The sequence below is a fragment of the Rutilus rutilus genome, assembly GCF_951802725.1.
Source record: "Rutilus rutilus genome assembly, chromosome: 23".
NCBI classification, from domain to species: Eukaryota; Metazoa; Chordata; class Actinopteri; order Cypriniformes; family Leuciscidae; genus Rutilus; species Rutilus rutilus.
The window spans coordinates 11,262,161-11,287,780 of NC_140233.1; the positions used below are offsets into that span (position 1 = coordinate 11,262,161).

At 37.6% G+C, this 25,620-nt stretch overlaps 1 protein-coding gene across 1 annotated transcript in view; it reads left to right on the forward strand.

Moving 5' to 3' along the window:
* Positions 1-25,620, forward strand: part of znrf1 (zinc and ring finger 1) — a 40,105-nt gene that overhangs the window by 1,552 nt on the left and 12,933 nt on the right. Inside the window, exon 2 of the mRNA XM_084396964.1 lies at positions 22,378-22,473. Within this exon, the coding sequence (XP_084253090.1) occupies positions 22,378-22,473 (96 nt within the window). The remainder of the gene's footprint in view (positions 1-22,377; positions 22,474-25,620) is intronic.

Sequence of the window (25,620 nt, forward strand, 5' to 3'; positions counted from 1 at the left end):
ATTCCTATTTTTTAAGAAATATTGCTGTATTTATCATAAATTATTTATCTGTGCTCTGACAATGATATATCTGATCACTCACATGAGATAGCAGCAATAGCGTGTTTCAGATATGACATCACTTAAGTTAAAATGCAAAACGAGTTAGCATTTTAGCACTTCCGGTTCCATCTCCCGAAGTCAATGGGTTTTTTTAATGTTTTTTTTTTTTTAAATAATGTCTGTGGTGAACACAAGCTCAAGACATTTTCACATTTTAATCTATGACATATAATACATCAGTATTACCCCACTCGTAATTTTTTTTAAAGCTTTTATGTGTTTTGAAAAATGCGGTTGCTAACAAGTGGCTAAATGGGACTTCAGAGGCTGTCGGGGACGTTAAACGTCATCCCGCTGAACAGGTGATCTCAGTCCGCTTTTACAGCAGCGTTATGCTTATAATTGTACTCTTAAGAACTATTCTAACTCAAACTCTTTGGGAAAATGTTTTTAGATAAAAACTAAAAGAGCCGTCAGAGGTGATGGTGACGTTGAAGTCGTGGGGCCGTGGTGTAGTTCGTTTATAAGCCTACCTTTAGCTTTTTACTTCTGGCGACTGCATTTAGGCTTCAAAATTGACCAAAGTTGTGTTCATCGATGATAATTATTTTGATGGACAAAAAAGTATCATAATCTTTTGTTGATCACAAATCTTGTTTTTTTGCAATAATCCGAAAGCCTGTAGAAAAACCTATAGGGTTTTTGTCGAGGGAACCAGTGCGATGCTAACTGGCGAGTGACGACTCTATAGCAAACGACACAATCCATCTTTAAACAAGCTTTAGAAAAAATACAATAATATCCCTATTAACACAAGTACATGTACATCTCGGAGATGTCTATTTGATGTCTGCATTTACATCTGCAAGATGTGTTTGCTCATCTGCAATACGTCTCCTGTCAGATGTCATATAAACATTTATAAGATGTCTTTAAGACGTTTAAGGTGATTTAGAATGTATATAAAACTGACGTTTATCAGATGTTTTTACACAGCAGATGCTTTCCAGATTAACAGATTTATAGCAGACATCACACAGACGTACCTGTGCTATACTTAGCCACATAATACATTATTTTAATTATATATTGTTATAATTCCACATATTCATAGATCGTTCACACCTTTCTGTCCTTATTGTGTTCCAGATTATCTCACTTGACAAACTGAACAAACAACTGTCTGTTAGTCAGCAGAACTAAACGTAAGAGATGCGGACCTTTCACGACCGAGATGTCTTTCTCATTCGTTTTGTTCAAGTTATCGAAATTTCTCATTCATTGCTGCTCTGAGCCTCGTTTAGACTAACAAATTGAACTCGTTCAGTGATGCGTACATTCGTTTTAACCATTAGACAATGCTCCTTCACCACAACCTGTGAAATCATATTATGCTATAGCAGTCCTTAAAGACAGGAAAGCAGTCACTTGCATCTTAAGGAAGAGGAAGGAATATGAGTCAGTGCTTGGAAGTGAACAAGAACGATTGATTCAGGACTTAAACACCACCACTGGGCTTGTCAAGGCCTGAGCCGCAGCGCTCTGATGTCTTCCAGCCTCAGTCCCTCGCTGCTCATTAAACAAGCCCCAAATGTGGCCTCCAGAGGAAACATGCCAGATGTAAACAATCTCACTCAGTTTTTCCCTTAAAGGTTATTTCACTGACAGCAAATGAGGTTCCCCTTATTGTCAGGGAACGTAGCTCATGTTAGCAGGTGAGGCGTTCAGCTCTTAATGTCATGGTGTGTGTGATTTGGCTTCTAAACAGTGATCACACACAGGTTGCCAGGTTGCTACTGTGAGTTAATGAATGTCACAGTGAACACCAGGGAGGTCAGGTGCCTTTCTAAAGGGTGGGGTTCAGGGATCACGAGGGGAAACTGTTCTTGGAAAATTACTGCCTGTTCCCCTGTGTTTGAAAGTAAGACTTAGTAAATAGGTGTATGTTCATGTCAAACGCTTAATGAAATGGGAATGACTCATCTGAAACACTGACTTAAACATACCCATACACATTTCAGCCCAGTTCATCTAGAATTTAAAACTTTTTTTCCTCTTTTAAAAGCATAGTTCATCCAAAAATGAAAATGTGGTCGTTTACTCATCTGTGGAACACAAAAGAATATATTTCGGCAAAACTTGCTCCATTAATACTAACACTTTCTTTTCTTTTTCTATTCTATATCTATTTTAAAAATGTAGGTGGTGTACTGACTAAACTTTTTAGTTTTTTAGTTTTTAGACTAAACTGGGAATAGTCACAGCACTTGCATATTTTTGCCCTATTGTTATTTTAATTGCTTTATTGCTCTCATCATTTGTAAGTCACTTTGGATAAAAGCATCTGCTAAATGATTAAATGTTAATGTGAATATATTTTAAAAAAATTATGTTTTTTAATATTATTAAAACTGAGTATACCAAGTAACACATTTTTTTAGATATTGCCTTCAATGTAAAATATCATATATTTTTTTGTTTCGATACTCGTTTATACTTTTATTTAACAACTAGAGTATGCCTTTCCTAGGTTTATCCCTCCGAAAAAGTGTACCAATCGGTTTTTTAAAACATTGATCTGTTTGTTTGAGTTTGAGTTTAGGGCGGGACTATCTGTTAGACTGGCCAATCGTATGGAGTGAGTGTTCAGGAAACCTGTTTGACACTCATTGTTTTTGCAATTTTAGTGGCACAGAAACCCCATTTTTTTTTGTTTAACAAAAGAACATTTAGGCCTATGTTTTGCAGTTTTGTTTGACTTTTCAGAAGAAACATTATTGTCATGGATTTGATACGTAGCCTAAGCGTTAAGCTTGTATAATCTGTGGAGCTATCAACCCCCTACAGGCTCCACAAAGCATGAATGAGGCTGGATTCAATCAGTGTCTTACAAGTTAATTCTGTTTATTCTCACTAGGCAAACAAAAGTTCTGTTTGTACCAGTGGCTGGCCTACTTGCAACATCTCACATATAACTTCAAGCCTACTTGCTTTATTCATTTATCTCCTGTGTCAAAAGTCATCCATGTTATTTACATCATTACAGTGACCATCTTTGGTTATTGGAGTCAATCTTTCTATCTTTCTTTCTTTCTTTCTTTCTTTCTTTCTTTCTTTCTTTCTTTCTTTCTTTCTTTCTTTCTTTCTTTCTTTCCTGGAAGATCCAGTTATTACATTTTGATTTAAAAAAAAAAGCATTAGGTAAAAAAAAGGATGAATTTGAATAGGATGAATTTCCTTCTGAAATTTTATTGAAAATTATGCATTGTCAATATAAAAATGGATTAAAATCAATGTAAAACAAACAATGCCTACCTGAAACAGAAAGTTCTGCTAGTCTGTGCAAAACTCACTTCCACACCATATTAGGTTATCACTATGCTGTAGCTATAATGATCTGAATGGTTGCTGGTGTTTTCTGGGTGGTTGCTAGGGTATTACTGTGATGTTCTGAATGGTTGCTAGTGTGTTCTGTCTGGTTGCTAGGGTATTGCTAGGACCTACCTAAGTTTATTTTATATTCTGATCCTAGGATATATGATTTTTTTTTATTGCCTGCGAGGAGAAAATCATAATTCTGATTGCTTAGAAAACAACTAGCACATCTCCCCTCAACAGACCACACGATTTAAGATGTCACTCATGTTCGTTCGTATCACGAACAGTGTGGGACTGGTTATAGGCTGGACTATAAGCATGAGCAATAGTAGTGATGGTTTCCTTACAAATCACCTCTCATAATCAATAATTGCCTTTGTTTAAAGAGTAAGCACTGGTGATTTAAAGTTGATTAATGGACATTTGTTTATTGGAAGTCATTGGAAGTTGTTCAGGCTCATGTTGGTAACAGTGTTTAATTTCCAAAATTGTTTATTAGCTGATCTTTTTGCTGATCTGTCACAGCAGTCTTTATGCTCTCTACATACTGTAGTTAGTTTATTTCAAAGCTGGTCCATTGATGTTACAGCTGTAGGGCTTGTGTCGAAGGCTGGTCAACTTATTGAGGCACTCACTCACCTGTTTGCTGCATGCAAGCAGATTAAAAGCAAAAGTAATCGCTCTACTAAAAGTGCTCTGTTTAATCATTATTGCTCAGCCATTAGAAAACTGAGTAATCATTCACTGGCCTTCGCTCCTGCGTGTTTCCACCATATATATTCACACCTAAGCTGATATCACAATGGAAGTCTTTAAGATGATATTTTAAGTCAACACACAAATGTTTTACATTAATTGCAACCGAAATAGTGTGCTACGGTGCTGGTTTCGGTGGTCTTTCAGGAATGTTGGGATTGTGGAACATCTGTGCTGATCTGTCTGGCAGCACGATTCAAGAAATGTAGGTCACTCTCTTATTTCTGCTTTTTCTTTGCCTCACTGGTCTCTCTCTCTCTCTCTCTTATCTCAGGGTGTAATACATTTATGCAAAGACACAGACGCACATACACATGCGCTGCATCTTACTGACACAATAGGAAGACACAGAGGCCCTAAAACAAAATCAGACACGCACACCTGGTATTGTCCTCTAAATTAGGGAATTTTGGGTATGCCGAATTAACAGTGCAGCTGCTACTACCTTGTAAGTTGTCGAACGGACAATAATAATAATAATAATAATTCGTTACATTTATATAGCGCTTTTTCGGAGACCTCAAAGCGCTTTACATAGATGGGGGAATCACCTCAACCACCACCAATGTGCAGCATCCACTTGGATGATGCGACGGCAGCCATATTGCGCCAGAACGCCCACCACACACCAGCTTACTGGTGGAGAGGAGACAGTGATGAAGCCAATCAGTATATGGAGATGATTAGGAGGCCATGATGGACAGAGGCCAAGGGGCAAATTTGGCCAGGATGCCGGGGTTACACCCCTACTCTTTTTCGAAGGACATCCTGGGATTTTTAATGACCACAGAGAGTCAGGACCTCGGTTTAACGTCTCATCCGAAGGACGGTGCTCTTTTTGGCAGTATAGTGTCCCCGTCACTATACTGGGGCATTAGGACCCACACAGACCACAGGGTGAGCACCCCCTGCTGGCCTCACAGTGCAATAAACAATCAGTGCAAAGACAAGACACTCTATCCACACGCCGAGAAAGTTAGTTCCCAGTGTGGACGTTTTTTGTATTTCACCCTAGTCTGCAGGACTTGACGATCAACAGTGAGTGCAAAAGGGGGCAATACCACCAACCTCTGACTCCATTATCTTGCAGATTTGGCCACTGTACAGAGAGTAAATTGCAATTATTTTGCTAGTCTCGGAATGGGAAATGTTGTTAACTGCTGACGCCTTTCTGTGTTTTATTATATTTACATCCCTCTGGACTTTATACACCAAAAGTGTGCTCATTCGGACAAAAACTTATGGATTATCATGTGTTTACTTCAGATATCTTTAGAAAGCAGTATTTATTCTATGTTTACCCAAAATACGTGAATGTGAGCATTATGGAACGCTAAAGGCCCTATCCCAAATGGCAGACTTAGGCCCTGTCCCAAATGGCACCCTAAACACTCACAGTCTTCCTACGAGTCTGCACTTTCGTGACGTAACGCCACTTTGACTGTCGGGAAAAGATCTGCTGCGGAGCTCGCTTCAGTGCGGGCTCGGCAAAAGTGAGCATCCAGGGCGCATGTCGACCGCAAAGGGGGCACTCGTGAGCACCCTTCTGAAACCTAAAATGACAAATGAGAACTCCTACAGTCTCATGGACTTAACGGACACGCACGCAGCAGCCATTGTAAGTCCACAAGAGTGCAAGGGCCTATTTAGGCCCTTTCCCAAATGGCACACTTCATATTCACTTTTGATCTTGTCACTAAAGCGAGCTCCGCAGCAGACTTCTTCCCGACAGTCAAAGCGGCGTAATGTCACGAAAGTGCGGACTCATAGGAAGACCACAAGTGCTTAGGGTGCCATTTGGGACAGGGCCAATCTCTCACATGTAATTTATGTTTCATACATACTCTACGCCGGAGTGGGCAGAATGTCCACAAGTGAGACTCATAGGCGTAATAAAACTTATGACATTCCAGGAAATCCCTAATATGGACAAAGGCTGCATCCGAAATCACATACTTCCCTACTATATAGTAGGCAAAAAAACAGTACAATATTACTCAAAAGAGTAGGCAAAAAGTGGATGACCTACTCTGAAGTGTGCATATGATAGACACTTTACTATCCCATTAGAGGATTTGTGAGTGGTGGTGAAATGACGCAACTGATGCTGGTAGGTAATGTGATAAGGCCAACATGGTGAATCCAGTACGTCCAGATTACATTCATACTATATAGAACATACTTTTTTAGCGGTCGTGAAGTAATTACTTATTCAAAATGAGTACCTCCTCAAGAGAGTATGCGATTTCGAATCCAGCCATCCAGCTATCGCTATAGCTGAATAAACATTTGGACTGATTCAACATAAAGAGAATAAACACATCATTGCGACAGTATATGGTTTATCTGTTCTTCAAGCCATCTCAGGTATTTTCAAAAGGATAATGTAATTAAATTAGTAGATTGTGTCATTATACTCGACTCAACTGTTGAATCAAGTTTTGATTGCACTGAACTTCTACACATATCACCTTCTTAGTGCGTATGGATCAGTGTACACTGCGTAGGGCCCCTATGAATCGGAACGCAGCTACACACTGCAAAGTTGATGGAGGTCGGCTGTTGCTGTGACAACCCTGTCGCTTGCCACCGCTGTTTTCAGTCTGCAGTCTTACATGCGGCCTCAACAAGCCTGCCACCCCCACAACACTCGCACACTCATTTCATCGAGACCCAGAGGGAGGGAGAGAGAGAGGGAGCGCCAGAAAGACATTTTCCCCCTGCCCCGTTACTCACACTTCCTGCATGTAGTGAATGACAGCTGCCAGAGCTCCTTCAATGAAGGAGGAGCCGCTAGTGCAAACGACTGGCCAATTAGCAGCGCCTAGCAGACAGCGAGAGGCCATGACAACAGTTTCCATGGAGCGGGGACCAAACCTTGCCATTATACAGCGGAGACCAGCTAAAGATAAACCTGTGACAAGCACAAGCGTGACTTGTGTCACCCCAGGGACCTTTGCGATGTAGTTTTACAATGGTTGCTTCGGTTTTCGCCATTGTGTGCTCACTTCCTTGTCTTTTGAGACCTTACACATTGTTATGTGATTGTCACGCACTATCGACGGGAAAAATATACCCCGTCTTTTCTCTCAAGGGCCAAAACAACATCCTGTAATCAGGAAGTTTACAGAGGAAAACAGTATGTCTGCATCTATAACCACACACACACACATAAACACACTGGCAGACACTCCTCTCCCTCTCCATGTCATTACCTCCCTCTCATTCTGCTGTTGCCATGGAAACAGCTGTTCTTTTCTCACTGAAGGTAATAAGTTGAAACTAGTTGAGGAGAGTTCGTTCTGATGTCATGTGAACACGGTTACGTCCATGTATGGGCATCCTGGCCGTTCCATTCAGGAGCGATTCAGATGACCGCCGCCGCTGGTGTCGAGACACAATAAGCCTCCTCGCAAACAGCATTCTTTGAGAGCTGATAAGCAGCGAAAACAACATGCAATATTGATTTGTTTTTGTTGCCGCTTTCTATCTCTTTCACGCGCTATATCTCTCTGCACTTTGCATTTAAATGCTTTGTGTGCTCATCTGTGTCTTTTAACCTTGTTATGTTTGGAGCATTGTATTAGGCTTATGTAGTGACAGATCAATAAATCTGAGATTATTTTCATTCTGGGATAACAAGTGTCTGCTTGACCGATTGACAATGTTAGTTCTCTCTTGGTCATTGTTCAAAAATCTGTAATTATTTGGAATCATTTTGGATGTTGGTGTGCTGGTGTCCCAACCTGGCTTCCTAACTAGCTTAACCAGCAATATACAGTGAGGAAAATAAGTATTTGAACATCCTGCTATTTTGCAAGTTCTCCCACTTAGAAATCATGGAGGGGTCTGAAATTGTCATCGTAGGTGCATGTCCACTGTGAGAGACATAATCTAAAAAAAAAAATCCAGAAATCACAATGTATGATTTTTTAACTATTTATTTGTATGATACAGCTGCAAATAAGTATTTGAACACCTGAGAAAATCAATGTTAATATTTGGTACAGTAGCCTTTGTTTGCAATTACAGAGGTCAAACGTTTCCTGTAGTTTTTCACCAGGTTTGCACACACTGCAGGAGGGATTTTGGCCCACTCCTCCACACAGATCTTCTCTAGATCAGTCAGGTTTCTGGGCTGTCGCTGAGAAACACGGAGTTTGAGCTCCCTCCAAAGATTCTCTATTGGGTTTAGGTCTGGAGACTGGCTAGGCCACACCAGAACCTTGATATGCTTCTTACAGAGCCACTCCTTGGTTATCCTGGCTGTGTGCTTCGGGTCATTGTCATGTTGGAAGACCCAGCCTCGACCCATCTTCAATGCTCTAACTGAGGGAAGGAGGTTGTTCCCCAAAATCTCGCAATACATGGCCCCGGTCATCCTCTCCTTAATACAGTGCAGTCGCCCTGTCCCATGTGCAGAAAAACACCCCCAAAGCATGATGCTACCACCCCCATGCTTCACAGTAGGGATGGTGTTCTTGGGATGGTACTCATCATTCTTCTTCCTCCAAACACGTTTAGTGGAATTATGACCAAAAAGTTCTATTTTGGTCTCATCTGACCACATGACTTTCTCCCATGACTCCTCTGGATCATCCAAATGGTCATTGGCAAACTTAAGACGGGCCTTGACATGTGCTGGTTTAAGCAGGGGAACCTTCCGTGCCATGCATGATTTCAAACCATGACGTCTTAGTGTATTACCAACAGTAACCTTAGAAACGGTGGTCCCAGCTCTTTTCAGGTCATTGACCAGCTCCTCCCGTGTAGTTCTGGGCTGATTTCTCACCTTTCTTAGGATCATTGAGACCCCACGAGGTGAGATCTTGCATGGAGCCCCAGTCCGAGGGAGATTGACAGTCATGTTTAGCTTCTTCCATTTTCTAATGATTGCTCCAACAGTGGACCTTTTTTCACCAAGCTGCTTGGCAATTTCCCCGTAGCCCTTTCCAGCCTTGTGGAGGTGTACAATTTTGTCTCTAGTGTCTTTGGACAGCTCTTTGGTCTTGGCCATGTTAGTAGTTGGATTCTTACTGATTGTATGGGGTGGACGGGTGTCTTTATGCAGCTAACGACCTCAAACAGGTGCATCTAATTTAGGATAATAAATGGAGTGGAGGTGGGCATTTTAAAGGCAGACTAACAGGTCTTTGAGGGTCAGAATTCTAGCTGATAGACAGGTTTTCAAATACTTATTTGCAGCTGTATCATACAAATAAATAGTAAAAAAAATCATATATTGTGATTTCTGGATTTTTTTTATTTAGATTATGTCTCTCACAGTGGACATGCACCTACGATGACAATTTCAGACCCCTCCATGATTTCTAAGTGGGCAAACTTGCAAAATAGCAGGGTGTTCAAATACTTATTTTCCTCACTGTATACACACATATTATTAATATTTTAATAAAACTGATAAATGTAATCTTTAGCAATGTTTATCATTTATTTGATAAAAAATACAGTGAAAAACGTAATATTGTGAAACATCAATAGCTGTTTTCTATTTTAACATATTTTAAAATATCATTTATATTTGTGATGGTAAAGCTGAATATTTAGCATCATTACTCAAGTTTTAAGTGTCACATGATCCTTCAGAAATCATTGATTTGCTGCTCAAGAAAATGTTGAAAACAGTTATGCTGCTGATGATTAACTTCCATATCGGACATCATTTTAATATCAACGCATCCCTAGTAATCTCACGTGTCATTTCTTGAGCTTCAGAAGAGATTTTAACAATCTCAAACTGTGCTCAGATTTGCCAAGATACCAATCATAATATCAGTCTGCAATCAGTAAGATTTCAAGCATTTCTCATCACATTCTTCCGGGACCACGTGATCAGATCTGTGGTATTCACTATTATTTTATAGTTCAGTCCTTTCTTTGTGTAATTAATTAATTTCTGCTAATATGTAAAATATCTTAGCTGAAACATGTGAGATGGAGTCGACATAATGAAACAGCTGTGAAAGAGCAACCGGTGAGCAATATAAATATCCTCTGTGACTGTATGGTATATAAACACTTAAAATTGATGTGTTTGTGTATAACCGACAAAGTGATATGGAGGTACTTGCGCACAAACACACTTGTGCTGAATAAGCTAATACACAACGCCCTCGCAACTAGTGACAGGGAATGCCCTTGACTCGTCTGCTCTCGAATCCGAGGCTTCAAACGGCAAAGCTGCTTGTTGTGAGGCGGCATGCAGATGCAGGAATACTGTCCTGATGGGCACTGCTTTAAAGGAAGCTGTCACGCTGTCTTCTCACTCTCTCGCTCTCTTCCCTCCTTCGACAGTGCTGTGTCACCATGTTTACGTCCTTGTCTCGCTCTTCTCCTGCACTCCTCTTTTCCCTCTGCTCTTTCCTTTCAGAGTGTTAGACTAATAATAAATCATTATGCCATTGATGAAAGTGATATACAGTGTAAACCAACCGGCAAATTACAAAATACCATGTACTTTTCTCATAACTGCAGAATCGAGTAAATGTGCATAAATTAACAATATTCTACATGTTACTGTGACGTGAGGCCGATTATTCATTTGGTCTGGACTTCAGAGTTAAAAAAGTCCAATTTAATGTAGTAATTTAGTAAATTTGTTCTAAATATTGCATAAAATAAAAATTTGAATCATCTTATTTATAGGTAGTTGATGAGAAAAATGTAAATTGTATATGCTTTGACTAGTCTACATGCTTTATGATATAAAACATTTCATATATATAGATCATGTAAGGATATATATCTATATATACTTCATATCTAATATATGGCTTTTCATTGTTTATCCATTTATGATATAATATATTGCATATATATATATATATATATATATATATATATATATTAGTGCTGTAAAATTAATTAATTGATAAATAAAATATATATACATTTACATATACAGTATATATATATAGTATTATTGCTATTAATCACATCTAACATAAGTGTATGTGTGTGTGTATACATATATACACGTGAGTGTGTATGAATGTGTATGTATGTAAATATATATATATATACACACACACACATTACAAACTTATGTTAGATGCGATTTATCACGAATAATCACGCTAATACTATGAATATATATATATACATGTACTCTACTGTATATCATGTTTATCTATCTTTTGTCTGTCTGTCTATCTATAATTTGTGATAATAAATATGATATATATCCCTAATTTATTAATAAATGGTAGGTTCCTTTTTGCACAAATTATGTATATCTACTTTTTATAATATAATATGTGGCAATTATAATGTTTACCACTAATAACTATGGGCACACAATAGTATCTCTAAAAAAAAAGAATTATAGTGACGTCTTATAGGCTGGTAAATCCCACTTTAAACATTACATCATAAAAGGTCATTTCTGAATATAGTTTCTATTGTTTGCTCTACAGTTTACACAATGAATGTAGCTGTTATGATAACTTCCACTGCCTACTGAACACTGTTTAAATGGAATTTAAAAAATATATATATTTTGTCAAATCAACTTATGTGGTTCAGATAACATAATATTTTGAGTTTCTGTCGATTAAACCAATCTCCTTCATTTTATTAACTAAATTTTTTTTATTTCAATGAACTTAAAATGTTAACGCAACCTGGTTGCTTACTTTTTTAAGTTAAACCAACAATAATTGTTTACAGTGTTCTTTCTGTTTGCTGTCAGAGTCATTGCAAGATGTACAACGACATAAACCTCACCTAAGAAGAGCAGACAGTGGAGATCTGCCATTGTATTGGTGCAGATGTGCGTCGGCTGTATCCCTTTTTCTAAACCCAATTGAAGGTCAGGCTGGGAGAAATTAGCTCTGCTTGTCAAGCTTTAACCGAAAAGGGGGAATTTTAATAGCAACGAGACATTAAACACCAGTCTCTCTGACTTCAGCGTTAGAGATGGTTCACTATGTCCCCAGAGTAGTTATATATTTTACAGATCAATATTTTTTTAATGAAAGAGGCTGGCGAGTGAAACCGAGCTTTAAAGTTCTGCAAGCAGTGATGGATGTGTGTACCGTGCTAAGCTGCAGTGTGTTATGACAAATGAACGGTCACAGGAAGTCACTATCTTCTGGGCAGTTTCTAGTCAGTCCTGAGGCCGCTTAACACCTTTTAATGGTTTGACCTGTTTTTGTGTGTGGTTTTCTGCTGAGTCATGCAGTGTTTCCTGCTTGTACAAAGCCCTATCTGTCTTTACAAGTGGATATCGTTCCTTTAATCACTTCTGCTTGAAATATCATGACATATTCTTATTTGCTTGATGTCAGAGCACTCTGAATGTAACATTCAAGCAGGCCGCAACTCACACAGTGTATTTATTAAGACGCTGTGTATGAATAGTCTCAAACAGTTTGTCAGTCGCGCATTGGGTTCTCTCGGCGATGCAGTTCTGTGATGTAATCATCGAGTCCTTTAGAGAGTCATGCTGATTGATTAAGCATCGCTGGTGTCTGTTAATGCCCTCATTGTAATCAACCATTTTGTTTGAATACTGTTTAGGAAACACTGAACCTTTCAGGCCACCCTGTTAGGAGACACAGATCAATACTTTTGATTGAGAGTTGACTAGGGTTAATATTAAACATGAAAACAAATGTACATGTACATACATGTATTTATAAATGTATATGTACAGTTGTAATCGAAATTATTCAACCCCCATTGCAAAACAGGTTTTTTGGCTAAATTTACAGACTTTCAGCTGTTTGCAATAAACATATAAAACAATAGTAATTGAAATAGCTCAACACAACAATTGTTTCAAGTGGTTTCCCCAAATTCAGCTGAAAATGCAACAACGACTTCCACAGTCTCAAAATTATTCAACCCCCTGAATAGAATCCCTCACATCAGCACAAATCTGCAAAACAGGTGTTGTCTCAAGCAATTTCATTGAATGAAATGTGAAAACACATGAAATGTCTGAACTGGCTTGGTTTGTTGAGTGTCACGTTTGACTGCATGTTGGTCCAAATATGGTCAAAAGAATGGTCCGAAAAGTTAAGAGAAGATATCATCGCCCTTCACAAACAAGGAACAAGATACAAAAAAGAAATGCAAAGGAACTAAATGTTCCCAGAGACACCGTTGGAAGCATAGTTCGCAAGTTCAAAGTTAAAGGTACAGTGCTTACACCTGGACGGGGCCGAAAAAGGAAGCATTCAATGGCTGCAACCAGATTTCTGAGAAGGCAGGTTCAGAAAAGTCGTATACTAAGCGCATGCGGTTTCCATGCCAGAACTCTAAGGCTACGTTTACACGGAAACGATCTGAAGAGAAAACGCAAAAGTGATCACTTTTTATTCTGCGTTTAGACGAGCGTTATGGGGGGGAATCTGCGTGCATATGGTGACGCAAAAATGTGTGAAATTCAATGTAGTATGCACTCCAGGCGGCTAGGTGGCAATGTGAAGCACTGATCGGTGCCTTCACTGTCTAGCAGACTTTTGCGTTTTTACCGTTTAGACGGAAGCGCGACGGTGGAGCGTTTTTAAGATTTCCACTCTGGAGGGTGGTTTCACTTTTTGCGTTTTTAAGCCCCCAAAACGCCGTTGCCGTCTAAACGAAAGGCACATCTGATAAAATATTTTTACGTTTTCACCCACGAGCGTTCTCGTGTAAACAGGGCCTAAGATTTACACTACTGACCCAAAAGCACAGGAAAAGTTCTTAAAATCATATAAATAAGCCACAGAAGTTTTGGGATTCTGTTATGTGGAGCGGCCCTATGGATCAGCGGTATGTCCGGAGGAAGAAGAATGAAGCATATGCTGAAAAGAACTCTCTGTCTACAGTTAAGCATGGTGGTGGCTCGGCGATGCTCTGGGGCTGCTTTGCATCCTCTGGCACTGTAAACCTGCAGCGTGTGGAAGGCAAGATGAATTCACTCAAGTATCAGGAAATCCTACAAGAAAACGTCATGCCGTCAGTGAGGAAGCTGAAGCTTGGACGTCATTGGACCTTCCAGCAGGACAATGATCCCAAGCATACCTCAAATTCCACCAAGGCTTGGTTGCAGAAGTAGTCCTGGAAGATTCTACAGTGGCCATCACAGTCACCTGACTAGAAAATCTCTGGTGGGATTTGAAGAAGGCGGTTTCAGCACCCAAGAATATTACTGAACTGGAGGCCATTGTTCATGAGGAATGGTCTATGATTCCTCCGAAACGCTGCCAGAAGCTGGTGTCTGGTTTTAAATCTCGTTTGCAGCAGGTCATAACAGCAAAAGGATGTTCTACTAAGTACTAAAGATGCTTGCCATGAAAGGGTTGAATAATTTTGAGACTGCAGAAGTCATTAAAAGTTGCATTTTCATTTCATTTTAGGGAAACCACTTGAAACATTTGTTGTGTTGAGCTATTTCAATTAATTGTTTGATTTGTTCATTCATTGCAAGCAGCTAAAAGTCTGTACATTTTATAAAACTGTTTTGCAATAGGGGTTGAATAACATTGATTACAACTGTACATATACATACATTCACAAACATGCTTTTTTATTTTAGTTTAAGTTTATCTTTTTTCTTCGTTTTTTTTTATTTAATTTTTTATAATTTTTATAATTAATTTTAAAATAATTTCTTCCCATTATGTAGCACTTTGGGTTTGGATTTTTTATTTTGTCACAAAATGTAACTATTTTATCTCCCAACTCTTTATGTAAAGTTGGATATATAAGTACGTCCAACTTTATGCGCATAAATTATAATTGCGTAGGGCGATATATAATATATGGCATATCTCAACTGCTTGATTAATAAGGCATAGATATTAAGATATTATGAACATTAACATCATGATTTTCTGTAATGCTGCTTTGGAGCAATGTGTATTGTGAAAAGCGCTATACAAATTGTAATTTGACTTGACTTGATCCATTTCACAAATTATTTGATTATTCAAATGAATCATTTAATGATTTGGACTGATTTGGTTGTTGAGTTCAATTCACTGACTCACTCTCAAGGTTTCTGTAATTTTCTGAAATTCTACACACAGTACTATAATGCTAGAATGTAATAAAATGATATATATGACTTGGTGACACATTTAATTGACATCTAAAAGAACCAATCACAGTTCACTTTTTAGTTTTTATTATTGTTTTATTTAAAAATATAATTGAATGCATTTCCAAGATGACTGGACACTTTGTAGAATTAAATGTAACATAGTGAAGTCATGTGACTAAATATATTTATCACTGATCGCAAATGTTTATCATTGTATATTGCGTACTATTTTACATATTGAAGAATTTTTTTATTTAAAAAAGCAGCACGCTAGAAGATTTTTAGTTGTCTTTGATTTTGAGTCCGTAAATGTTTACTTTTGATTGCTTTTCTTTGACTTGACATGCTGAAAAAGGTCCCATGTTTACAATTTGGAAGAGAAAATAGTATTTTGTACAGCGCAACATGTCTTTGAGTCTTGGGAATTTTGGTTTGCAGAGTTTAGAGTCTTGGCATGAGCGTCTGTATACATATTTGACTTCATCTTTGGCCGTGGGAAACGGAGCAAGAACTAAATGCAAGAGGTATCATCAAAAATGCATGGAGATGAGACGGAGCAGTCAGCTCTGCTTGAGGAACACGTCAGCTCAGAGGAAGAGAGCCAGGGGACACTTTAACAGATGCGGAGCGTAATGACTCAATTTCAGATATGTGCAGATGCTCTCTGAGTCTCAAGCCTGGATTGTTTTTATGAGGTGAAGCGGATGCTGATTGGTGATGCAAGTGTCGTGAACAACTTTGATATAAAAATAACTTTATAAGTTATTTAATCAGGGTTGGAGCTAAATTCTAGCGCTATGTCAGCCAACTCAACGCTTCATTATAAATAAACATTACTTTGATTATATATCTGCAGAAAGGTTTATTGAAATGATATTATATGTTAGATTATCAAAGGTTTACTCACCACGCTAGCACAACGTTCTTTTGGTCTTCTGGCAATAAGCAGCGCAAAAAGTCCACCTGGTGTCGTCACTCGATGTTGCAGCTAGTGCGCATGTCTTGAACTAAGTTTCCTTAACCGTTTTAAGCTTGTTTTATTATTTGAATTAATCATTAAATTACAAATTTCATTAGTTAAGAAAAAAGAGATGTGGGGAAAAAATATATTAAAAATACACTAATAAATACCTGTACACTAAACACGTGATGCGCATGTGCACGCCGTCGGCGGTTTTGAGGTTTGCGCAGATATAACCTTTTTTTCAAAAAGAAATTCAAGGCTTGCACCTTGGAATCTATTTCAGGGTTTGCGTTCTCGAGCCACCAGGCACTGTTCTGTGCGGATGAGCGGGCCGGAGCGTGTTGAGTGTTTTCTGTTAGAACGGTGTCGTGTTAGCGGCCCCTAAGTTAATAACTAATGATCTTTGCAAGGAAAGTGAATCAATCAATCAAAACTAACTTTAGCTGGACAGTAACTTTATTCTAGAGCTGCTGTAAAGCCAAAACAATCTCTGTTACTGTAATTTCCTATTATCACTGTAAAGCTGCTTTGAAACTATTTATATTGTTAAAAGCGCTATATAAATGAAGGTGACTTGACTTGATAAACAACAATGTTGACAGGGAAAGGATATTAAGTTTAAGGGTCACTGCTACATACAATTTACCACATTGTAAACGGAGACCCACCCCCAGCACTCAACCTAAACTGGGCCGTGTCTTTACGGCCATATCTCACCCAAAATCTGTGGTCTTATGGTCTGTAATCGGGCCGAATGTGGCTAAATGTGCCGTGTCTCAGCGCAAATCGGGCCAAATCCGCACATCCAAAGCTTAGCCAAATCTGGCAACCATTACTGGGCCAGAGCTAGCTCACTTTTGGTGAGCCGCTGCCAGAACATGGCCGAGTGAGCCGACACTCATCCGCAACTGACCCGATTGGGCTGGCTACCTGGGGTCTTTTTGACCATTATCTGTCCCCCTTGACCACTAAAACACACAACAGTGGCAATTAACCCACAAACAGACATAAAAGTTCCAAACGCTCAGTCTCCCATTAATGTCCAGGCTTGAGCCAGAGCTCATTAAGACCAACAGAGTGTCTAATTAAGCCACGCACTGTGAGAGCAAGCAGCTGGTCTTCCCAGCAGCCTTTAGGATTGCACTGACTGAGGGGCCCATCGCTCTATTCCAGCCTTTTTACATAAACTCTCGCCCTCATCAGAACCCCAACATTATTTACAAAGGTTCAAGCCATGATGCCTAGCTTCTGAACTTTATATTCGAAGTGATCGTTTTCTCAATTTTAAGCAGGATGCTAATGTACCATAAAAGTATATTTTGAGTCTCCTGAAGTCATACGATAGCTATGGAACAAACTGAAATTTGTGCCACTGAAAATCTTCCCTACTGAGTTTTTCTACATTGTGCAACTTTAAATGTGCATGTGGCAAAACAAAAATTCAACTGACATTAGATTCAGTTCACAAAACCCGTTTGAATGATTCATTCACTCATTGGACTGATTTGATTCTTGAGTTCAAAATACCGACTCTATGAATCAGTCTCAGGGTGTTAGCTCACTGGAAGAAGATTGTCAGTGAAAAATGACTTTAGTTTTGGTCTGTTTCTCACACAAAGCAATTTTTTTTACTTCTGAAAACTTGAATAATAGTCAAATGGACCACTTGCTTTTGCATCCATTTCAAAGCTTGAAAGCTCCAGTCCCCATTCGTTGCAATTACATGAAAAGCAGCAATCAGGACAAAATTCTGAATTCCTCATTTCGTGTTCCACAGATCAAAAAAAGTCATTCGGGTTCGGAATGACATGAAGATGAGATTATACTTAAAGATTTTTGACATGAAAAGCAAAACCTTTGTTGCTCTTGGAGGTGAACCAACAATCCACTTGGACGAGGTCAGCTGAGGTAATTCACAAATAAGTTTAATAAGTCTAATGACTTGATCTCATAAGCTCATTTTCATTATGGCCGGTTTGGCATGAAAGACGTCTGGTCTGTTTGTTGCTGCGGTGAGCTGCTGTTGATATTTTCGGCTCTATGCGATATTTGTGGTAGTAGAGACAGTTGGCCTCTCTCGCATGTGCGACTCGAGTTCTCTGTGTTGACAGATGGAACCTCGTCGCCCCCCTTTTGTAGCTTTGTTTCAGTGAATCACACCTCATAGGAGATGGGACATCCCTGTCTGAGATTTCCACACCTCCGTTTTCCACTTCAGTCTTCTTTCCATCGCTCTCTCTCTCTCTCTCACTCTCTCTCTCTCTCCATCTGTCCCCAAGGAATGCCTGAAAATAGCAGCCTAGGGAAAACTGGGTCAGGCATCATCATGGGTTCCTGGGGTGGGATTTAGAGGTTGGGGTGTGCGCTAAAGTGAAGACGCACTCTAGAGCAGGGGCGGTTCTAGACCGTTTTTAGGGGGCTTTAGCCCCTCTGTCTGTCGTCTCAACGCCCCTAAAACTATAATCACCTGTCTGAAAGATCAGGCCAGTATTGCTTCAAGTAAGTTTATCATTTCCCCGTGTTTTTAAGTCTTATCAGTTTAAACATTCAAGTGATTTTAAGCCATTTAAGCGCAAGATGCCGTGAAAGTAACTTAATTCGGTACTTGCGTGCTGTGATAGCTGTGCGCGCACACAGAAAGCCGCCTCTCAGACACACAAAATTCTTATTATAGTATTAGTATTAGCTAGTATTAGCTTTTGCTGTGATCTGACCAGGCCAGAAGAAAAATTCATAGTTTTTTATCTTGTTAAAAGTAATACTTGTTTATAATAATGATATAATGACAGTCAAACAGTATCCTAAACGTATACCAATTTGAACTATACTGCCGAAAGACTGGTATATTATATAATTTATAAAGTGTTTATATTGACTTGGTACCAGTACTGGTAGGGTACTTTTGACTTATTATACTGTATATAGTAATATAGTGGTGCCAATTTACAAAGTGGCACCACTTAGGAAATGGTCTCTTGCTACACATTCCCACTAGAACCGTCCCTGCTCTAGAGTTAGGTGTGGAGAGTATCGAACCTGGGTTATATTGACAGATGGGACTGTCTTCAGCCCTTCATTAACTTTGTGCCGTGTTTTTACTGACTTTGCATTTTGGCTCTGGTTGGATTCTTATTCTCTCACTCTTTTTTCTGGCATGGCTTTTGTTCATTAGACTGTCTGCACCTGCTTTCTTTTACTGAAGTTCACCCAAAATGATTTTTTTTTTTTTTCATCTCTTACTCACCCTTATGTTGTTCCAAACTCATTTGCTGTTTTTTCTTCCAACACAAGAGTAGACCCTTTTGAAGAAACTTTCCCCATCAGGATAGAAAATCCAATTTTTGCTTGACCTGGCAACATTTTCACTGGCCCTACCACAATTTTAGCATTTTTTTTTTATTTACATATGTACACTACCGGTCAAAAGTTTGGGGTCTGTAAGATTTTTCAAAGTCTCATGTTCAAAAGATTATTATTAACAATGTTGAAAACAGTTGTCCTTTAATATATGATCAATTTGTTCAGGATTTTTGATGAACATAAAGTGCAAATGAACAGCATTTATTTAAAATAGAAATTATTTGTAACATTATAAATGTCTTTACTCTCACTTTTGATAAATTTAATGCTTCCTTGATGATATTTCTTGAATTTCAAACTTAACTTTTGTATGGTAATGTACATTTATTTATATTTATATTTTTAAAATACATTTTCTTGACAGTTTTTTTCTTCACAATAAGAACATTTGCACCAAAACTGGAAATCATACTATTATGTCACTCCATATCTTCATAAACATGCTTGGCATATAATGCAAAGCATTACTTATTGAGTTGTGCTTTTCAGTACATTCCTACTGATGATCCCAAGACTGTTTTTCCAAGACCAAGTCTTTTCATCAAAACAGGCTTGAATATTTAAAGACCGAATGAACTATTTTTCTGTAATGCTATTGCTTTTTTCTACCTCATTTAAAACAGAAATATCAGCAGAATTCTGAAGTTAACCAGAGATCTTATCCTGCTTAAGTTTTAGGCTGCTCCCACAGGGCAAACGACCTGTCTTCACCCTAAATAATTATCAACATAAGCACTGAAATGGTGTGAAATTTCCATTAATTAGATTTAGAATTACAATGCCCCTCTCAAACCGAGGCTCCACGTCTTGAACAAAGAGAGATTCTCTCGGCGGAAATCCAATCAGGTTTTGTCCCTTATGTTTACAACTTCTAAAAATCCACCCTCCAGGCAATTATGAAACGGCCTCCTCTTCAGTCCTCTTTCCGAAACTCGAGAATACCGCAAGCAACTTGTAGTATCCACCAGGGAGTTGTACAGTTTTGAGCCTTTTCTGCAAGGTCAGGCCCTCATGTACAGTACAGTTTCAAAACCACACCTGCACCTTCTCCAATAAAAGCCCCCAAACTCACCAGCCTGCTTTTTATAAGCCACGCTGACGTGGCAAGTTTTCAAATAGTTGGTGAACGTGAATTCATTCATCAAAGTCTGGTAAGGAACAACACCTTTTGCTTGCCACTTCTCACCCTAGAGTTCAGTGCATTGGGAAACGTTGACACGAATCTTGCGAAAAGGCCCGTAGGCTTTGCTGTCTGTTCAAAACAAAGACTTTGGGCATCACGATGGGATGTACGGTGCCAAACAGAGCCTCAATGACCTGCCGCTGCGTCTGTGTTTATGAAGGACACAGCCCGGCTCAGTGGGATGAGATTCAATGTGTGAATGGCTCTCTCTTTCTATCTTCCCCTCTGGGCGTTCGGTTGATGTCAGAGGGACAGGATGTTAGCCGATGCTCCCTTTGGTTGTTGATTTGATGCTAGTGTTGCGCTTTATCGCATAATGGTAATGGACTAGTCAGGGCTTCCGACTATGTCTAAATAGTTACATTTCGTGACCATTTTTACTGTTGATCTGTATAGAGGTCTACAAAATGTGCCTACAAAAATGATCCATGCTTTTTGCTGCTGTTTTCTGGATTATTTTATACTATTAAAGCATATTATATTACTCTAAATTGTATGAACATTGCAATAGCAAACATTTATTTGAAGACAAATGTAAATATTTTTAAATATAATATAAATATCTGTATCATATCAGCCGATATTTATTAATTTATAGCCATTGGTTGCTGTTAAATATATTATATATAAATATATAATAAATATATATATATATTAATTTAGATGACCTTCCATCATGTAATGCTCAGATAAAGTTAATATATATATTAAATAACACTGTTAAAAAAACACTGTAGATTATTACAGTATGTTGTAAAGCCTCAATTTCTTAGCATTTTATTTTTAATGTGCACTACCATTCATAGTTTTTAAAAAAGAAATTAATGCTTTTATTCAGCAAGGATGCATTAAATTGAAGTTAACAGTAAACACATGTTTAATGTTACAAAAAATCTATTTCAAACAAATGCTGTTTTTGAATTTTCTACTTATGAGAGAAAAAAAATGGTTTTCACAAAAATATTAAGCAGCACAACTGGTTTCAACATTGATTATAATAAGAAAAGTTTCTTAAGCAGCAAATCAATGATTTCTAAGGGGATCGTGTGAAACTGAAGACTTGAGTAATGATGCTGAAACATTACATTTGAAAATATATAAAATACAATTTTAAATTGTAATTATTATTTCATAATTTTACAGGTTTAATGTTTTTTTTTGTTTTTTGTTTTTTTAAATAAATGCATCCTTGGTGAGCATAAGGGTCTTTATCAAAAAAAAAAAAAAAATGCAATTACCAACCCACAAACCTTTGAACAGTGGTATATGATGGCACTGCTCTCATATATGCTGGTCTAAAACTCTTAGGATGCAGGTAAGGTATGTGGAACTAATCCCAGGCTAAGGAAACTGAATGTTTGTTTGCCGATACCAGCCTAACATGAGCCTTTTGTAGCCGCCGATGTCATAATGACATTGGTGAACAAGTGACATTGATGTATGTGTTTGTAAAGTGTAAGTTTAAGTTAAAAAAGCTTTGTGTCAACAAAGTGAGCTAATGCGTTTGCAGCAGGCCGATAGGAACACAACGTGTTGCGCAGGATTATGGCATTGGCAGTCATCAGACTGCTGCATCACTGTCACAGCCGATTCTTGACGGTTCAAGAGCTCTGACGATGGCGTTTCCTCTTTCCTCTCCAGGATTTAAGTGTCCTGTCTGCTCCAAATCAGTGGCATCCAATGAGATGGAGGTTCACTTCATCATGTGTCTGAGCAAGCCCCGCCTCTCCTACAACGGTAAGACACGCCCTCCTGTTATTCCTGCACATTTTACTGCTCTATTCTCGATAACTATCTACTCCACTACTCTCCTCCTTTTTGTGTGTCGTTGTATCAGTTTATCCTTTCGTTCTCCATTTCATTCTTGTTTGATTCCATTCTGGGGCTGAAAAGAGTCTGTGAACCGTGGATGGACCCCTCGGTCGGTCTCTCTCTCTTTTTCTGTTTTGCCGTGGGAAACCAAGGTTGCCACTGTATATGACATTTGTCATCCATTTTTCCTCGCTTTGCTTTTTTTTTTTTTTATCACTCTCATTTGCAGTTTCAAATAATCTGTAGGCTGTCAAATTACAGTAATTTTTAAAAATATTCCTCTATTGATTTTTATTCCAGCCATGTTTGATGTTACTGCTCATATTATCTTAATTTGCATCACATTTAAGTTCTGTAATATGATGGATATCCGAGTAAAACCGAATGATATTTGTTTGTTTTTTCTCATTGGGTTTTCATTGAATCGATGAATGCAAATTCATCAATCATGCAAAAGTTAAATGTTAGGCTATATTATTAAATATTAATATTATTTTTCCCATGGTTACATCAGATAAAAGCTTGTTTCAGAAACAGAGAAAACATTTTTTTATATAAATTATATGAACAATTTTCTTATTTAGAATAATGTTCAATTAAACCAGAAATTTTTTAATTAGGAATGAGGTCAACTTTGATTACATTTTTATCTTTTATGTTTTGGTTAATTAATTTAAAGTCTTAAGTTTAAATGGGCTGACTTGTAAAATATAATATGTAATATTAAATGTGTGTGTGTGTATATATATATATATATATATATATATATATATATATATATAATCTTATTTATTTTTTTATTTTTACTATCTTATTTAACAAATCAATTCTATACTTTTGTATCTTGTCTTATCTAAATCTAAACCTTTTGTCTTATATAAAAATCATTTCGATTTTTTATTTTATTATTTTAATGTTATTTTCATATAAAAAATAATTGCAATTTTTTTTAATCAATTGTATTTAATTTAATTTTCTATTATCTTAGTCTTAAAATAAAAATATTTTGTATTATTTTTTATCTTATTTTTTATCTAAATTCGTTTTTAAAGAATTCTATCATTTCTAGCGATACATTGACAAGCAACACTAGCTCACACTGATTCTGTGAGCTTTTGGATCAGTCTGTCAAGTGCAGCTTTGCAGGAAGGTGGCACACATGACACAGCTCTAGTGACCCGATGACATTGGTCTCTGCTTGTAACAGCTGTGTTGGGTTGGATGGACGTCCGACTGAGGGACAGCTGTCCAGCTCAGCTTGAGCTAAAGGTGACCAGCAGTGATGCATCTGATCATCTTTCTTCACAAAAAAACTTTTGTATGTTTTTAATATAGAAATTTAATTCCTTTTGGTTAGGCATTTTGTCAGTAATTAATTGAGAAAAAAGGTTTTGAACTTACATGTACCTTTAAAAGTAAATTAATTCAGGTTATTAGGGTTGTCAAACGTAACGGTACCGGTTTCAGTCGGTACTAAAAGAAGTTGACGGTACCAGCATTTCCGCAGTATAGGCTACCTATAGTACCGAGTATATTCGGTAACCGCTGGTAGACGCTGCTTTCAAACGCTCTCGGTCCTGTTTGTTTGAGCGCCAAAGTTTATTATTATTTTTGTCTATATTTAGATAATATTTTTTGTCTATTTAGTTTTTGTTCTTTTTGTACAACGTAGCCTAAATGAAATGAAAATGATACATTAATTTAAAATAAAATAAGTTTACTTTTTTATATTTTTTATTTATTTATTTTTATTTCAGCCTATTTTATTTGAAGTAATGATACATTTTTTATGGTTTTAGTTTTAGCTAACAATAATAACCATGTGTAAACAGAAAGAACTCTGTTAATTTGTTTTTCTTCTGTTTAATACCTTGTTTTATTATTTTGTCACTTTCTGACCCCACCATGTTCAAGTTAGTGACATTAACACTCTAGAACACACTGCAGCTAATCTTATTTCCCACAATGCACTCTGTCCCATTGTCAACTGCAGCCAGTGACAGTCACACGTCAGCAGATCTGCTCACTGTAAAACCCGCTCTCTATGAATGCAGTATGTACACTTTGCTCGCCTTTTGACGCTACGGTTTGTGCCTGCCAGCCCTTCATTTCTCTATGAACTCTAATCCACCCCAGTTTGTATTGATCCAGGCTGGGAAATAACCCTGACTAATGCTAGATGTAACATTGGACTAACCCTGAACTAATACATGTTTTACCTTTAGATGAGATGGTATTAGAGTTGAGGGTATTTCCTGTACAAGGAAATGGCAAAATACTTTTTTGATGTTCAGCATGATTTTCAGAGTTTTTCTGAGCTTGCAGTCACAAAATAAGTGCTCAATCATTTTTTGGACTGATTCACTGTGTGATGTTGAATGATTCTCACTGAATAGTTTTATCCGTTATGTGATAATGCTTTATTTATTTTTTTGTTATTATATAGTTACTTTTTTAGTATTAAAGTCAGGAATAATGTGTTTAAAGCAAAACTCTAAGTGAGACATTTCAGTATTGTTTAAATTAGATTGTGGGATAGATTATAACTATACAAATCTGAGTTAAAAGCTTACTCTTTGAATTCGCTCAATCACTGAATTGTTAGAAGTGTTAACGTGTTTGAAGTGAACAACTCGCTGAACTGCAAGTCATTTTGAAAATCAAATCATAATTATACATTTTTTTATGAAAATGAAAAAGAAAAAAAAACACAATTTAAATGGCATGTTAGGCCAAATTGTATGTGATGGAGGAATTTTGACAGACAGATAGATTGATAAATAGATAGATAGGTAGATAGACAGACAGACAGATATACATAGATAGATAGACAGACAGATATACATACTGTAGACAGACAGACAGACAGACAGATATAGATAGACAGACAGACAGACAGACAGACAGATAGACAGATAGATAGATAGATAGATAGACAGACAGATAGGCAGACAGACAGATAGACAGACAGATATACATAGATAGATAGACAGACAGATATACATACTGTAGACAGACAGACAGACAGACAGACAGATATAGATAGATAGATAGACAGACAGACAGACAGAC